Source organism: Perna viridis, chromosome 3 (genome assembly GCF_037379345.1).
Source record: "Perna viridis isolate PV_CMFRI_1.1 ecotype Kerala chromosome 3, ASM3737934v1, whole genome shotgun sequence".
NCBI classification, from domain to species: Eukaryota; Metazoa; Mollusca; class Bivalvia; order Mytilida; family Mytilidae; genus Perna; species Perna viridis.
The window spans coordinates 29,861,031-29,879,833 of NC_142447.1; the positions used below are offsets into that span (position 1 = coordinate 29,861,031).

The window sequence follows — 18,803 nt, forward strand, 5'->3', positions numbered from 1 at the left end:
TCTACTATCATAATCAAAGTACCATTCTTTCCTATTTTTTTCCCTTGTGAAAGTAAAATAATCACAAATAAGATTAAGTGACAAGTAACTACAGGACAGATGAAAAAATTAAATTCTCCCCAGGACTTTCAACGTATAGATTAACTGTGGCTGCTGCTGAAAGAAAACAGGCTTGTGGGGAAAAAAATCTTACTTAACAAAGCAACAAAAAATGCCCAGCCCCCACCCTTCAGAAAAAAAGGGTCTGGGCCCCTTCAAAAGAAAGTAATTTCTCTGTTGTCATTAACAAATATTTTATGACTGCTGGTGTCTTACCCTGTTGACATAACATTAAGCTTGGTACAGCTTTGAATTTGCAGCATGATTAAATGTTTGACAACACATATAAGTTTCTGATACAAAATTAAAGAACCTTACTGAGGGCACTAACATACCCCACGCGTCCCCATGTTAGATACTCAAGTGAATTTGTTCGTACAAGCAATACGGACCGCGATAAAAGGAATAAGAATTTTTTTTTAGGCTTTAGACCTTTATCTTCCAACTAAATTCTATTACTCAGAATTGTAGTTTCAAACTCCAGATTGTGATTTCCTTAAGTTTTGGTTAATCCAAAGTAAATATCGTAGCAGAACAAAGTGTACACTTGACATGTAACTCATTATAGTGAACTTATATACCAAAAATCATGTCATAATCTGCAAGCATTTAAAAAAGAAGTCTGAAAAACGGTTATTTCTGTGAATTAGCTAAGTTCAAGGCCCGTAATTTCAGTAAAAATCATCAGAGCAGAACAAAATTTAAACTTGACCTATAACTTATCATGCTGAACTTATATATAAAAAATCATGTCAATATCTACAAGCGTTTTTCGGTAAAATCATCAGAGCTGAACCAACTACAAACTTGTCCTGTAACTTATCATGGTGAATTTCTATACTAAAGATCATGTCAATATCTGCAAACATTTAGAAAAAAAGTCAGGAAAACTGTTATTTCTGTGAAATTTGCAAAGTTCAAGGCCCGTAATTTCGATCAAATCATCAGAGCAGAACAAAAATTATACTTGACCTGTAACATATCATGGTGAATTTATATACCAAAAATCATGTCAATATCTAAAAGCGTTTAGAAAAAAGTCCGGAAAACATGTTTTTTCTGTGAATTTTGCAAAGTTCAAGGCCTGTGATTTCAGTACAAATCATCAGAGCAGAACAAAACATAAACTTGACCTATAACTTATCATGGTGAACTTATATATCAAAAATCAAGTCAATATCTACAAAACTGTTATTTCCATGAATTTTGTTAAGTTCAAGGCCTGTAATTTTGGTAAAAATCATAGGAGTGGAACGAAAGTTAAATTTGACCTTAAACTTATCATGGTGAACTTATATACCAAAAATCATGTCAGTATCTGCAAGCATTTAGACAAAAAGTCTGGAAAACTGAAGATGGCCTGACGGACTGACGGGTCAAAAACATTATACCCCTTGCAACTTTGTTGTGTGGGGTATAATTAAAGTAGTCAAAGAACTTTGAAAAATCAAATTGAGCATTTAACTGATTATTGTCGAATTATCCAAAATATAAAGACATGGCTAGAGTCAACCTATCAAAGAACCCTATAATTAAGTTTTTATTGAAATTAATTTTATGTAATTCTAAATTCCAGTTGAAAGTAGAACCTCTATAAGTTAATCACTATTAGTATTAGTAAAGAAATGAGCAATTGATATAAAGTTTAAGAACATGCTTGTTTTTACCCACAATTCCTAGAAGTTATTTGTACTACAACTCCAAAATTAATCCAAGCCCTGTTGTATGGAACCTGGCATTTAAGTTTCCTTGCCTTTTGTCATCTAACTAATCTAACCCCTTAGCCATGTTGGCATGACTAATCCCAGGGTTCGTCTCACACATGATTCTATTATTTATTTTCTAAATTCCAAAATAATTTGAAGTGCCATAACACTGATAAAAGCATCAGTTAAGTTGAGAATATCATGACTTAAAGAGCATTTCATGACTATACAATGAAACAAACAAAAAGTTATCCCACCAAGGACTTAACTCATGGGAGGAGTTGCAATGTCTAACTTAAAAACAAGAGGCTCCCAGGAGCCTGTATTGCTCACCCCGGTTGAATTTTTCCTTTCAAAGGCAAAAAATTTAACAAGAAGTTGCCCACCAATTTTGACTCAAGAAGTATTTGGTAGGACTTATCTTAAGGATCATTTCAACAAATAAAGTTTCTTTTAATCTATCATAATTTTCAAGTTATTGACTGAAAACTGTAAAAAAAAGGTCATTTTTCCACTTTCAAGGGCAATAACTCTTACAAGGAGTCATCTGACAACTTTTATCCCTATAATAAGGATCATTTCAGCTATTGAAAGAATTTGGCTAAACCTAACGGTTTTGGAGATATATGAAAAATAATGGCGGCCATGTTTTTTAAGGGATCAAAAATCCCCACATCAGTTCTATGCAAGATACACCAAGGAACATTCATACCAAGTTTGGTTCCAATTGATCAAACAATGTCAGAGGAGAAGATTTTAGAAAGAAATAACATTAAAAAAAGCAAAAATAGTTGAAAAAGGACAATAACTCCAACATGGCTTAATAGATTAAAACCAAAATTTGAACAGAGAAAGATCTCATCATGCTGAACACTTTTACCCTGTCAGAATTTAGCTTTACCTAACAGTTTTGAAGATATATGTGAAAAAGTACTGTCTGACCCCTATGTTCTATTTTTAGTGACAGCGGCTATGTTTTTTGACGGATCAAAAATCCCCACATCAGTTCTATGCAAGATACCCCAAGGAACATCCATACCAAGTTTGGTTTCAATTGATCAAGTAGTGTCAGAGGAGAGTTTTGAAAGAAATAGCAAAAAAATAGCAAAAATAGTTGAAAAAGGGCAATAATTAAATTATGGCTTAACGGATTAAAACCAAAATTGGACCCGAGATAGATCTCATCATGCTGAACACTTTTACCCGATGTCAGAATTTAGCTTAACCTAACGCTTTTGGAGATATATGTGAAAAACTACTGTCTGACCCCTATGTTCTATTTTTAGTAACGGTGGCCATGTTTTTTGATGGATCAAATACCCCAAGGAACATTCATACCAAGTTTGGTTCTAATTAGTCAAGTCGTTTCAGAGGAGAAGAGTCTTATATAATTTTTTATGATGACGACAGACCGCCAAGTGATGGCAATAGCTCACATGGCCTTTGGCCAGAAGAGCTAACAAGTTTTGTCTTCCAAACAGTCTCCATTTCTTATCTGTTCTTTTTGTAGGTTTTCTATAAACACTGCATGGTACATTATGAAGGTTTAACAGATGATGTTTTTTTCTCAGTTGCACAGAATTATAATCAAATTTGTAGAAAATAACAATGAAAATCTACTTGACTGTTATTTTGGTCAAAGCATGAAATTCCATGATTGAAAATAATTTTAGAACAAGCACTCTTCCATCATGATATATGACTTTCCCCATATACTATTTACTTATATCTTAGTGTTGGAATTCAGTTACTGTTCTGTCAAGTTTCCACTTCATATACTGTATATATTTTTTAACATGACTTAAAATGCTTCACAAAGTGCAGCTAGGTCCATCTGTAGATGTTGAACCCTGAAAAGATGACAAAATTCAAGCTTAATACAGCTCTGAATTTTGATCGTGATGAAATTTTTGACACAAAATACATGAAAATTAAAAATGGGCTAAAATTAATAATTATAAAAAAATAACAATTCAAGAAAGTTTCATGAAAACTGCTTGAAGTGTTTTCAAGGTATTGTGCAATTATGGGAACTCCTATTTTTATGAATTAAGTCCTAAGACTCAAAAATGGAAATTAAGAAATTTATAACATTTGAAAAGGGAGTAAAGATCAATAGTAATCAGCTATCTTCAAAAGTTTTTTTTTGAAAATGGGTGCACCACTACTAAAAACTATGAAATCCCCTATTTATGAACTAAGTCCAATAATTCTAAATTGTAAAATCAGAAAGTTTAGAAAAGATGAATAGGAGCTTACATTAATATAAATAAACAATTCCCCAATGTTTAATTGACATTGCTGCAAACATTTTTGTGTTATAGTCAGAAAGTCACCCTATATTTTGTATGAATTAAGAACCATGACTCAAAAACGAAAATTCAGGAATTTTATCAACATCGAATGGGAGCTCACATTGATGGAAAGAAACAATTAAAAAAGTTCACAAAAACTGGTCTCAAAGATGGGCAAATAAAAATAAACAAAGTATAATCTTTGATTTTAATTATCATTTGCTGCCATGAAATAACTTATTTGGATAGATTTATAAATTAAGTAACTATATCTAACAATTCTGTATATATAATAAATTAAGAGAAGATAGATATCATGAAGCAATGAAATACACAGGCATTTACAGATTTGATCACCAAAACACATATAAGCACAATCAAGACACAGATAAGCAGGTGTTCCATATCATGTAGAGAGTGAAATTCTAGGCATCAATTATCATGATGTTTTATGAAGGTTAATGTGAAAGGATTTGAAAAATTTTAATTTACTAAATGATTTTTTTCCCCAAAATTTGGCTTTACAAATGCATACAAGTCATTGGTTATTGCATTAGATTAGAATTCCAAAGCTTTTGAATTACATGTACAATAATATTTATCAATATAAGATGTGTTGGAGTATTTCTTAAGTGCCACTGATTGCTTTTATCACCTAATCTTAAAACATATGATATAGTCTTCCATCTTATGGGAAAATACTTACTCCAATTTATTGATATGAAATAATTGCTTCTAATATTTGAAACAGCAATTGGAACTACTCTGTCATTTTCAGCTACACCAAAAAATTTATAGTATTCATGTTATTAATTTAGGATTAAACTGACTTCATAATTTTGACTGAACCTACAAAACCCTACCATGAAAATTGATATTAAAACAAACAAAAGTACTCTTACAAATTAAGATATTGTTTCATTTGAATATTATTCATATTAAAACATGTCATATTTCATTGCTGGCTTAATAATACAAAAATGTTTAAGGATGCTTAGTCTTGACTATTTCTAATAAAAACAAAACAAAAATCTGTTTACATAACACATTGTAATGAAGATATACTAAGGCACATATTAAGGACAAATTAATAACACAAATATGAATGTAATACATTTGTACCTAAAAATCAACAATATTTTCCAAAAACAATTATAGCTATAACCTGTTTTAAAAAAAATCCTGGTATTAATAGATACATTACGCTTTGTGCATGTTGATAAGAGCATAAACTATATAAAATAAAACTTAGGCTAGCTGTAATGTACTTCCAATCATACAAAGTTAACAAATCAGACAAATAAAACAAGCAAGTGATTGAATGCATCATATATTAGATTTATGGCATCTATTTAAAGTGGTACAAAAACAGATGTGTTCAAGATAGAGTAATACCCCTGATAAAAAGCTCCGTTAAGCAAAGCACAATAAGACCAAAGAGTTGAACTCAATTCACTTGAGGCAACTGTAGACTTAATAGTTTTTCTTGATACACTAAAACATAGAAATGTACAGTTCACTGTGTTCACAATAACTGGTTTGGATACAATATTTAACAATATTTTGAAATTCGAGTAAAAAGTTCTGCTTTTAGTGTTTCATGGATCACCTTGTACATGTACCAAAATGTCTCAAAAACAGTAATGATGGACTAATATGCTAGCATACTTCTTAAAGTCCCTGTAAAGACAAATAATTTACTAAAAGATGATTAAAATCAAATGAAAATTTCTTAAAATACTCTAAAAAAAAATACATTTTTGGCCCCTTGGACCCCTTGTTATTCAAAAAGGTGAGAAATACCCTAACACTGATTATAAATACATGTAACAATTAGGAATATCCAAAAAAATCCAATAACATTTTTTTTTCTTCAAATTTTGACCAAAAATTAAAAAAAAAAAATTCAGGGTGTTGCCTAACATTGGCACCCTATAGATTGACAATGTAATTGCAAATCTGTTAAACATTCTAAAACATAATTTTATTATACACAAATTAAAAAAAAAATTGAATAAGTGGTAAACCTTTTACAAACATCTATCTAAGCCCTTTTAAAATCTTTTCAACAGAACAGTAGGGGCAAGTAACCCAAATTCAAAAAGCAAACTTTGGTAACACTAAGTAACAGTACATAAAAAAACATCATGACATTAGGTTCACTACAATTGAAGCTATCACATGGAAATGAAAATATAAACAATGCCAACGCCAATAATATCGTAACATTAAATGACTGAAATTATTGCTGTCATGTAAAAAGCCTGTGTATAGGCCTGCATTTATTTTTTTAGGGTTCATTAACCCATATAAGTGTCGAATAGAATCTTTTTTGTAAATTGCAGGGTAGTAGATAAGCATGCATGTCATTTAATTCCCCAAGGTAAGGCATGGCACATAATGACTTTTCTTGCAGAAGTGTATATTAATCATACTCATTGTCTACCCTGCTGTTAACATGAAAGGGTCTATTGTGTTTGATTACAATTTGTCATACTCTGAAAGTACATTTATTTGTGGATACTAACTTTCGGGATTTAGAGAAAAAATATTAGGTCGTAGATCTTGAAGTTCGTGGATTTGACAACTCCATCTCACAAATGTATAGGAAATTTCCTATTCATTAGGAACCAAATTTCATGTTTAAATATATCCACAAAATCATAATACCCCAAGAACAATAATACTTTCACAGTAGTATCATCAGCACTGCAGGCTGTGACAATGTGCTGTCTACACCCTTTAGCCTCACATTAAAGTAAGAATAGCTAATACTATGGACAAGACTTAAAATCTTGATCTAATGCTGTACACTTATGAGATCAATGGAAATATTGTCAAACCTGTCTTCAATGGCCTTCAAAGGGAAAGTAAAACAATTGTCATATAAGACAAGGGAGTTCTCTAAATAGGTTAAATTTTACTATATAAGGATAACAACAAAATTACCGAACACTAATCCGTTTCATAATCAAGTCAAGCTCAAAATAAATCTGGCAAAAATAGATATTACACCACCGTAGCAACTGGTACCGCAATGGTCCTGACTTGGTACAGGTACTTCAAAAGAAATGGTGGGTTAAATCTAGGTTTTACTTGACAGCACGCTAAACCTTCCTCTTCCATTGCGGCATGACTATATCAGTGGTGATTAAAAAGCATTTGCATGCTATTGTCATAATCGCTAAATCAGCGGTCACATCAGCACAAAGAATTACTTACAAAAAACAATCATTACTCATTGTTTTGGAAAAAAACCGAGTACTTTTCAACCAAGGACTGATGGTGGATTCTTAAGACAGAAATGTGGTTAAATGAACATAAATTTTATCGTAATAAAAAAAAGTCTTAGCACCTATGATTTTTACCACAGTAACCATAACTGTACAGGGATGAAGTAATCATAATCATAAATCGTAATCAGTTGTAATTGATTAATATCATAAATAATCACATGTAATCAGTATTCATAGTAATGTATGATTACAAGTAATCATATGTAATCAATTACAGTTTGATTATAAACCCCCAAAATTTGTTTTCACTTTTTACATTATTTATCAAACTTTAAGAATTGAATTGATTTTAGCAACCAAAAATTCAGATTGCCTATTATACATTTAATCTAATAGATAAAAGTGATGTACCATTCCAATTAAATTTCTGTTCCCTTTTGTCTAGTTTTTGCTACCTACAAATGTATTTACCACAGCAAATAGAGAATAACTTATTTAAAAAATTGGGATCATGACAATTAACCAAATGGATCAAACCGATTGTCTTTAATTTTGTAAGATTTGACATAAACATGCATACTTACCTACAAAAGGTCTTTTTTCCATACATGTAGATAAGAAAAGAAGACATAGGAAAAATGAAAGGCTAGTTCATAATTCTACATAAAAAAAAACTTCAACTCAAATGGCACACAAGCATAAAATTCTAAGAGTAAATGATCAAGAAGTTTGAAACATCTTCATTCATATTATTTTCTGTTTTAATCTGTTATAATCAGTAATTTCATTTATACATAGTGTGTTTTATGAAACTGAAGGATAATAAGAAAATACACCAAAAAGGTGCACAAAGTAATGTCTCAAATTAAAGTAAAAAAAATTACCACAAACAAATTTAGAATGTGAATTAAATAGATTACCCAAGAATAAAATACTAGTAATACATTGCATTTAATTCTTCTATAAAATTAAAAAAAAGCACAAAAATACAAGATTAATGTGTATCGCAGAATAAACAAAAGCAAATACAAGTAAATGTGTACCATACATAATTATTTATACTTCCAGTAACATATGAATAAATAATACCAATAATAAATAAATTCTGTAAGGGACAGCCTTATCTAAAATCTTCTAAGCACACCAGCATTACATGTACATATTCCAATTATAATCTGTTAATTTCTTCTATATTCAAATTGTAAATAAAACCACTGAATTATAAAGTGAAACTCAGGAATGTGGAAGATGACGACAAGAAAGTATTCAACTTGTTCATGTGTGACTGGGTTATAAGAACATATATCTCGAGTGGTTCAACAGTTCTTTTTATGGCACCAGTTTAAGAATTGGATTCCAAATTGTAGCAATACCAATAACAGAAGACACAATACCTAGAGAACCTTGTAAACCACCGGAAGTTTTGATTTTACCAAGGGAATTCAACGGTAAAACAATATCAGACAAGTTCTTAATCAAGTCTAAAAATACAGCCTGATTTTCATAGCAGCACTTCTTCAGGATCTGTACATTGCCCATAGGCCTCCTCATGCCAGTGCCATGATTGTGTTCTCCATTCATGTATTGGTTCCTCTTCCGCAAGTTTTCCTGGACTCTAGCCTCATTTGAAATGATTGATAGTATGTCATACAAGTTTCTCAGCAGATTTAATGTCAAGCTAAACAACCAACACTGTGATGAGTATCTTGACCATTTCTCTTTATTAGCTTTAATAAGTCCAAGGTTGTGTGCAAATACAATATGGTCAAAGATAAGAAAAACTGATTGTGTCAATTTAGACATAGTAATTGTCAGTTTTAATACTGGATCCGAAAGATGGATGGTTTTCATTGCCGCTTGAACAAAATCCAAACTCTTTCCAAATCTTAACACTGAAATTGAAAAAAAAAGAAAATAACACCTTAGAAAGAATATACAATATATTTAAAGATTCTTTAATATCTGAATAATCCTGATAAATTTACTGATTTATCTCCCTTTTTCCACAAGTATCCATTTTCACTATGAAAATCACTTGCCTCACATAAATATATCTATATTACATCGTACTATCACCAAAATATTTCACAACATAATACTTACATTTCCTAGTCATACTCATAGAGTTTTCCAATTTCTTAAGTTTATCAAGAAACTCTAGCTTGCCTTTGTCTGTCTGCAAGTACCATGATATCAGTTTGCTTCCATATTGAAACAATCTATTAAGTAAAAAAAAACCTAAGCATACAAGGTGTTCTATTTGAATTTTAAAAGTAGAAGTCTAAGGCTTATCGTTATGCATTATTGCTCACTGTTCACATACGGTGACCATCAGTAGGTTAAATGTGTGACTAGATAACACGTGTATTCACTACACATGGTCTGGATCATACTCAGTACAACTTCCAGTACAAGTAGACATTTGTATAGTAAATGGTATAAATTGCAGTTTAGTTCAGGACAGTGCACCAGCTTGGCAAAGTTATAATCCTAAAACCAAAAATGCGATAATTGACAAAATTATATCATAGAATTTAAACCCAAAAATGTTTGTTTTTTTCCCTGTCCATAAGCTCTGAAATCAATCCCGCCCTTTTAATTGAGGTATGGAAATTTGTGGTACAATTTCTTAGATATCAATACACACATGCATCTGTACCAATATTCAAACAAAATATCTATGGATGAAGTTTCGAGATTTATTAATGCACTTAGATAGTTGCAAATACTGTAACAAGAGGTAGACATTATAATACATTTACAAAAGTGAACAGGACAAATAAACACATTATATACAACAAATAATTTACATATTCAGCACGTAGATATGTTCATAATAATGACTGACCAGTTTGGTAATAATTTAAAAGTAAGTAAGCAAGTGGAAAGAACCAAGATTTAACCTAACATAAGCTGCTTATGTCAAATATAAACTTGTTTATTTATATATTTGGAGATGACTAACAATTGTGTTCAAATATAAAAAGAATTACATTAACTTCTAGGAATTATAAATTTGAAGACATGGTCTGGCTTTAAATGCTCTGTTACCTGGGACAAGTAAAATTACCATTTGGGCAAGAAGAAGTTAAATTACACTTGCTCTAACAAAAACCAAATTTTATGTATTCTTATAGTTTTAAGTTTGGGCAAGTTGAAATTTAGGATAGGACAAGGTAAAAATATGTCAATGCCAAAAATTGCCATGACATAATATGACTGCAAACTATAAATTTGTAACCAAATTAAGAAATGCTAACGGTTAGCAAGATTTATTTAGAAAGTTCTAACTGGTTCTACATGAAGGTTTTATCCATACATATAAAAGAGTGCTGTGTGAATTTCACTGCTATATATCACTTTGACAATGAACTTTCTCATTCATGATGACATGTATTAGTAACATTTTTCATTTAAAAAGATTTGGTGTGTGGCTTAAATTTATACCTTTAAAAGAAGTTATGTCATTGTCATGTATGAGGTATTCATTACATTGAATGGTGTTTAATAGCTCTTAGTTCATAGTCAAGATTTCACTGTTCACTACTTGACTGACAGAAAAAGCAAAACCTTCTACATCCAAACAAAAAACTGTATTTTTTTGGCCTTCCCTTGACTTCAAAATATTCAATATTACAATTATATTTTTTGTTAAAAGAAGGACATTCTAAAAAATCAAATATTAACCCTCTTTCCTGTTGTTTTTCTTGTATTTCAAGTGTAAACATAAGCACAATTAATAATTTCAAACAACCGTCATGTAGTATACACTTTTTATGTTATTCTTTAAAACATGATAACATGATAAACCAACATTAAGTTTTGAAAAAAATGTCTCAGATATATAATTATGTTTGTATTATCCCGTTAATTCTAAGAAAGTAAGTCCTAGAGAACAAACATCAATTTATTACATAACAATGTTTATCATACAGGTGACAACCACATCCTTAAACTGACATTCAATCTAACAATGATAATTATCAGGTAAAAAAGTACCTACTGGTTACATGTAAATAGAAACCAAAAAAGAAAAGGTACATTACATCCAAGATGGACATAAAGTCTTTATTTGAAGTGTAGTACATACAATGAACATGTAAATAACCATCATAATGTTTGTTTCTGACAAAGTGTGAATGTATCTATAAATATTTAGATGTCTTTAGAATTACTCTATAAGAATTATGAACACAAAAATTTCTGAATATCATTTAAATTGATGCAACTAGAAAAGAACTCTTTTTTATCTAGTCTGGTCTGGGATGTAAATTTGAAACAGGAGAAGACTGGTTCCCGATCGCAATATTCAGGATGTTACACATAGAAAAATACAACAACTGCAGGCCTTTCAATAAGAGGCTGTAACCAGATATTTTTACCTTTCTAAGCTACTGAAATGTACCTCCAGAATTAAAAAATTTCATTCATACTTATGAAAGAAAATGATGCATAAGTACCTCCTATAAAACCAAAGTTACCTGCATTGCAAAAAAATAATGAAACCCTTGTGATTGGCACAGACTTTACATAACCTTGAACTTAAAAAAAAATATTTTCATTTTTCTAATGCCTGCGATAATAAGACAATTAATAGGAATAATAATGGATAAGTGATTAAGCTATGTAAATCTCTTTGCACACCTGCGTTTGAAAATTGCTGTGGAAGTACTTTTATTCATGGGTACCAATTTTCGTGGTTTAGGGGTAAAAGACTAGTTCATAGATTCTTGATTTTATGGATTTGAGAATTGTATCATACATATGAATGGAAAATTTCCTTTTCATTGGGACCCAGTTTCATGGTTTACCAGCCCACAAAAACCATGAAAATTGGTTCCCCACCAACAATAATACTTTCACAGTATTAGGTTTACTACATGTATATACAAAAAACCCATAGAGGTCAAACCTTGAACAGATGGGACAATCATTCAAGCTTGATAGAGCTCTGAATTTTGATTGAAATTAAATGTTTCCCACTGGAACCAATTTTCGGCCCAGAGATTCCATTTTATTAAGTACACTTGACCTTTGACCCACTGACCACAAAATTAAAGTGTGTCTTCCTTACCCCATAAGACTTCAACTGTGTAAGTTTGATGAAAGTCTATTATGGCCTTCAAAAGTTATGCCCTTGAAACCAATTTTCGGCCCAGAGATTCCATCTCATTAAGTACATTTGACCTTTGACCCAACTGACCACAAAATGAATGTGTGTCTTTCTTACCCCATAAGCCTTCAACTGTGTATGTTTGATGAAAATCTATGAAAGTGTTCAAAAGTTATGCTCTGGAAACCAATTTTGGATAGATGAACAAAAGGACAGAAAGCAGAATTCTATACTCCCCCTTATGTGAAAGGTGGGGGACAAAAAGGACATCAATAATATGAAACAGCTAACCAAAGTTTCCAAAAAACTGATGGCAGCATGTTTGAGTTATGATGCAAGAGATTGACAACAGTATACCATAATACATCCTACCTAGAAAGGCAGTCATATACAAATACATGACTGGCATGGGATATTGAGAATACCTGAATATACAGTTTTCAAGAACATAATTTCCTTAAAACTTGTATGATTTTGATTACCATGTGTAAATATTCATGTTTGCATTGTTTTGCCCTGCAAATCAGTTTTCTAATAAAATCATCATAGCTTTATTTAAAGAAAACATACAAACAGGAGTATAACAGATAGCAATGATAATGGAAGGATCATTCTTTCTGCCAAAAGTAATCAGATTTAGTAGAAGTTCAGACTGCATCATTCACTCATTTCTATTATATATAATTTTGCTAAAATACACAGGAAATTCAAATTATCTTCAGGTCTGAAAGAACATTCACTTGGTCAAAAAGTGGCCTGACAGTGTAGGAAATATTGTCATGTTACATGTACATGTATCAGTGCACTGAATATTGAGTATCATCTAGTAAAATGGAAGTTTGTATCTAAACAATATCAAATTCAGCTAAAACTATCATAAAATCAAATATCATGTCAATATCTCAATCAACTTTAAAAAAGGAATGATGGCTCCATTTGATTACTTGGGTAGATAAATCTATATCAGTTTATGTAGTATCCATGTTTTACAGGAAATTTCGTCACATACTTTTGTACATTTATTGTTACATTACTTTCCCATGACGTTATTTTTGTACTGTTTTGAGTCAGCCATTATCAGTAAACTGTTCTACGATCTGTCTGTGTTTTCCATGATTTCTTAGAGGTTTCAATTTAGATGCTCAACCACAGCAGATATTTTTATTTATTCCCATCCAAAAAATACTGAGTACCTCTAAGTACATGTAGTATTCTGTTAATTTCTTATGAAGTGGGCCCACAATTTTCTACTTAGTTTCTATGACACAGCACAGAATTCTAAACTTACAATGTAGTAAGCTAAATATTTACTAATGAATTCAAACACTGTTTTTAAATTAAAGTAAAGTTTGTACATTCTAACATGTACACATAAACATGTAGTTCATTATACCCGGTTTCACATACTAATTTACATTTACAATATCTATGTTCTACATTTTAACTCTTTGGTTCTACATGCTGACCTCATTTACCATGTACTTGTAGTAGTATACATGTACTGGAAGTTACATGCATATTCTACCTACATGTAGTATAATTGCTATTAATTCATTATTATTATTAATGTGTGACATTTTCGTTTGATGTACACCGATTACTTGAGATACATGTACTTGCGAGAAAGCCAGTATTAAGAACCAATTGCCTAATATTCTGTATATCACAGGAATGTATACATGTACATCTGTCTAGTTGCATTTTCAAGGTTTATCCAAATAAATGAATTAAAACAGCTTAAAACATAAGAAAAAAAAACCAAGAAATTTCTATTGCTAGTTTGAATGCATCTTGGAGTTTAATAATGATCATGTAAATATTTACTACATGACGTACAAGTATATATACAATGTACAATACATGAATACTGTCGAAAAATATCAAATTTATATGGCAAGCATTAGGAAAAGTCAGATCATGAGTGTTTCCCAAGATAATCTGATTGTTTCAAAGCAAGTACAAATAAATATATTGACATTTTTGGCAATGTTCATATATAGTACAACTGTACATGTATTTTGCACCCACCAAATTAAGAACAACACATTCTACAGCTGACCAACAAATTAGGCTATATCCATTCTGTGTATAATACTTCAATTCATACTTAATGATGAAAAATCTACTTTCATAATTTTTTTTTGAGGGATTTAAAAATGAAACTATTGAAAGTTTAAAAATTAACTCTGGTATGAACTGCACCATTTCTTCACATACCACCAATAAAAATGAGACAGTTGTAATAGTAACAGGATAGACTGTATTTAAAGTGATATACTTCATCAGAAAAATATATTCCAAGACAGCAAAAATATTGCATTCTAATTTCTACTACAGTCTACACTCTACAGTACAGGCTACAGCAGTGTAAAATTTACCTGAATAATTTATCCCTTCCGTTGGTTTGGGCTCCAAACTTTATTATTTGTGTCGAAATATCAGAGCCAGATGCCATGTCTTGTCGATAGGTAAAAGATCCGCATGAACACTCAAGTAAACTAAACCAGACTTGTTCATGTCATTTTGTACCAAGGCTGAGGGTCAGAGTTCGGCTACTCGGTATTCGTCGAGCCCTATCTACGACAAATACGGTTAAGTTCGTATGAAGCAATTCCGAATAATCTTTGTTTTCATTTCCGGCAAAATGGCTGACCTAGAAACAGAGAACCTGCTTCAAGTGTAATCAAACTTCGAAGTCTCCTTTTCTAAGATAACATAAATTAACGAGAATCAAAACAACTTCTTTTGAATGATCTGTGCCCAGTAAGGTGAAGACGAACTTTTGTTTTAAGTATGCCTGTCTACATTAGAAAAAATGTTAATTACACACCACCTTCTTTGGACAAAATTCCCCTTGAGGATGAAGATGATTATATCACAGATCCGGACCAGTTGAGAGACCCACTTCCTCAGCCGTATCGTATGATTGACAAGGTTTTATCTCAGATGGTAGAAGATGCATGGGAAGTCATTGAGCGAAGAGAAAATGCTAGAATAGAGGAAAGTAGAAAAGTGAAACCACCACAACACGAAAATTCAAAAAGTTTAGAGGTATATTTAAACATTTGTACATGTATGAAAGGACAGATGCATATTCAAGACATAAACCTTGGAAATTATGGTTACATTTAGTTACACTAGTAAAAAGATATTTCTTTCTTTTAGACTGTCTTTATTTGCTTTGAATATTCCTCTTTAATGACAAAGTAAACTTCATATCATTTACCATTTTTGATTTAGAATATTTTCATCTGTGGGAGCTTCATGTAGTAAAAGATATTCCAGATATATGTTACATTATTGGCTGAACAATTCTAGGTCAGCATTGAAAGCAACATTTTATCACTACAGTATCTCTTCAACCAGAAGTACATGTGTATATATCTTTTTTGAAGATACATGTTGTATCAAAGTAGTTTCGATGGAAAAACAAACATGTTTATAAAACATTTTGCCTAGGTGGTGTGATTTACTATACTGTGGTTTCATTTTTTTTCATGGGGTATCTATTTTCATGGAAAATTGTTGTCAGAGTTGAACCACGAAATCAAGATTCAAACAAAAAAGTATCTCCCCAGACGAAAGTCAACTCATGTAGAAAGACTTGAAATGTTTTAAATCTTGGTATGGCACACATGTAAGGAAGGAAGAAGCTATATTGAGTGTTGACATCCCTTGGTATCCCTTTAATGTTTAATTACACATCTAATCAATGTTAATTAGCGCATATTTGCAATTACATGTATGTATTATTATCCGTGTTAATCATGAATATTATTGTTTGAGTGACAATTGGTATTCTTAGATTTGTCTACATTTTCATTGCTAAACTTGAGATTTTACCATATCTGTTATACATAGACTTAGCAAAATTTTTCATTCGAAAGAATGTTGCTGACATGCCAGAATTTTTACTCATGGTCAGGGAATTCAAAAGAGGAGTAATAATTTCAGTGTGTATGTATCATATAAGTTACTTCAATTTATAGCCAAAATTATTTTGTCTCAGTTAGCAGTTGTCGTGAATTTAGGGCGAAAATTGTCACATTAACGTCGCTAACTTTCCATTATGTTCTTATGACGTTATATTGTATGGGCAGACATATTGAAATAGATTGAGATAAACTAACGTAAAATACAATGCATTGGTTACTTTGCAACCCCAAACCTATACAATCACTGACATTTATGGTGCTGTGACACCAAAGGAACAGAGAGATGGAGTCAAAATTAGTCATTACGAACGAGAAACCAAGCAGCGGTAACAAAATTAGAATGTTGTGAATTTAGCGCGAAAATTGTAATGTTAATGTTGCTAACTTTCCATTTTGTGTTTATGACGTTATATTGTATGGGCAGACATATTGAGATAGATTGAGATAAACGGATGTGAAATACAATGCATTGGTTACTTTGCAACCCCAAACCTATACAATCACAGGTAACAGTGTTAAACACTAGTCCTATAACATAAGACTTTGTAGTTGCACACCGTTTTTTTATTTAGGTGTTTTTATGCACAACACGTTGCACACATAAACATCTACATATGTCGCACAACTATGAAGTTTTATGTTATAGGACTATGTTGAACACCTATCTCAGTGATTTTTCTAGTGTTTGTCATTTTCGTCATTGACGAAAGACTTTTTCAGAATTTTTTCTGGTCTCATTTCGTCACCTGAAATCTTTGAAAGTACAAAATATATAAAAAACTGTATCAAGTGGAGAAAGTGACAATTTTATTACCCCAAGCTAATTACAACTTGCAACAGGTGTCAAAAATTTGTGTAAACAATCACTTAATTGGCCAATTACACTAATCACACATGTTGAGTAAATGTCAATCTCTTGACCACTCAAGTGTGACTTTAATGCACACGGTAAAAGTTAATTAAGTTATTGCTGGTAAAAAATTTCTGCTGGGGAAATTACTGTACTTCTTATTAACTTTGTATCAAAATGACATAAAAAGTTATTTATTAATGTGGGTATTTTGGTCAGTACACAGGTGGCACTCTATTTTGTAGATACATGCCCATATATTGATTTATGTAATTATAAAATAGAAAGATCTGTCTGTCATCAGTAAATTTCGTTTGAGTGCACATGCACTAGAAATAGAAAGGGGTCGGTACAAAAACAGAGAAAAAAAATATATTTGTAAATCATGTGATAGTGGGAACATAGAGGATGAATATCATTTCTTCTCAGTGTGCACCCATTACACACTGCAAAGAAATCAATACAGAATGAAATTGGACAACCATAATTTAATTTTATCATCAAAACCTCACCTCACAACAAGAGACATAGCATATATATTAAACAGTAGCTCTAAAGAAATACTAAAAATAACTATCAAATTCATGAATAAATGTTGGGATCGAAGGTCAATTTAATTTAATAGAAATTATATTAATATATAACATTAAAACTATAGATTAATCTGTTTTGATCAGATTTACACCACTGTCGTACCATGGTCATAAATTTAGTTAATATGTAACGTATATTACATTGTTCTGTTTTTGTTCATGCCATAACCATTTACTGTAATTGTTTTTGCAAATAAAATTGTCTATTGTCGGCAATATTAATGATCTTGAAAATATAATTTATGCTATCAATGAATGAACTCCCCAGAGACCAAAACTATATGAATATAATTGAAATGATGACTTAAATTTGTAATTAACTTGGATTGGATCCTAAAATCACAATTGAAATTCTTCTAAAAATAGTATTTCATGAGGCAACACAGGGGAAATACCTATTTGAGAATATTTTTATCTGTCCAATGTATGTATAACTGGTGCATGTTAAGGCAGTTCATATCTATAACTACACTTTGCTATATGTATTTTTGTCTCTCTACAAAAGGTGGCCATGCTGAAAACAGCATTTTTTTCAATATTAAAGAATTTAAAATTATGCCAGGGATGTATAGAATTATATTATGTAGTCCCTGATTAAGTTTAAGAGTGTTAAAGGTTAGATGATTCTTAAAGGCTGTTTTTTTAAAATTAAATCTCAGGTATATTTGCTATTTGGATTGTCTGGAAAACATGTCAGCATAACAGTGAAAATGTGCTTTATTCATATGCAATGTACATTTAAGATTTATTTAATGTCTTAACACAGTGCTGTAAATACATGTAACAGATTATACTGAAATATCTTATGTCAGATGCAAATACTACCAGTTCTTTAAAAGATGTACCATTAAAATGGTCCTCATTTTCTCACGCGAAAGTGACTAAAGCTTTCAAAACCCTAGAAAAAACCCTGCTATCTGCAAAAATAATTGCCTTCAAAATGTTTGTTTTCATTTTCAGCAAAAAAAAGCTTTGTT

At 31.1% G+C, this 18,803-nt stretch overlaps 2 protein-coding genes across 8 annotated transcripts in view; one reads left to right on the forward strand and one right to left on the reverse strand.

The window, feature by feature from the left end:
* Positions 1–5,132: 5,132 nt before the first annotated feature.
* On the reverse strand, positions 5,133–15,013 carry LOC148621805 (peroxisomal membrane protein 11A-like). The gene is made up of 3 exons (XM_088576531.1): positions 14,827–15,013; positions 9,439–9,554; positions 5,133–9,227 (listed from the first exon to the last, which is right to left on the reverse strand). Exons 1-3 carry the CDS (start codon positions 14,901–14,903, stop codon positions 8,665–8,667), a joined length of 756 nt encoding a protein of 251 aa, XP_088432657.1. The 5' UTR covers positions 14,904–15,013; the 3' UTR covers positions 5,133–8,664.
* Positions 15,014–15,087: 74 nt separating this feature from the next.
* LOC148621806 (WD repeat-containing protein 93-like) overlaps positions 15,088–18,803 on the forward strand; it is a 33,338-nt gene continuing 29,622 nt past the window's right edge. For all 7 annotated transcript variants that reach the window (XM_088576535.1, XM_088576532.1, XM_088576538.1 and 4 more), the window contains exon 1: positions 15,088–15,499. In XM_088576535.1, coding sequence (XP_088432661.1) covers positions 15,242–15,499 — 258 coding nt within the window. In that variant the 5' untranslated portion in view covers positions 15,088–15,241. The remainder of the gene's footprint in view (positions 15,500–18,803) is intronic.

What these genes read in the sequence shown, in the direction of transcription:
- LOC148621805 (XM_088576531.1), bottom strand. Translation starts at nt 14,903, where the DNA reads ATGGCATCTGGCTCTGATATTTCGACACAAATAATAAAGTTTGGAGCC. An exon ending in GGAAGGGATAAATTATTCAG is followed by an intron (nt 9,555 to 14,826) that starts GTAAATTTTACA and finishes TTTACTTAATAG; the next exon opens with ATTGTTTCAATATGGAAGCA. An exon ending in TATGAGTATGACTAGGAAAT is followed by an intron (nt 9,228 to 9,438) that starts GTAAGTATTATG and finishes TTTCAATTTCAG; the next exon opens with TGTTAAGATTTGGAAAGAGT.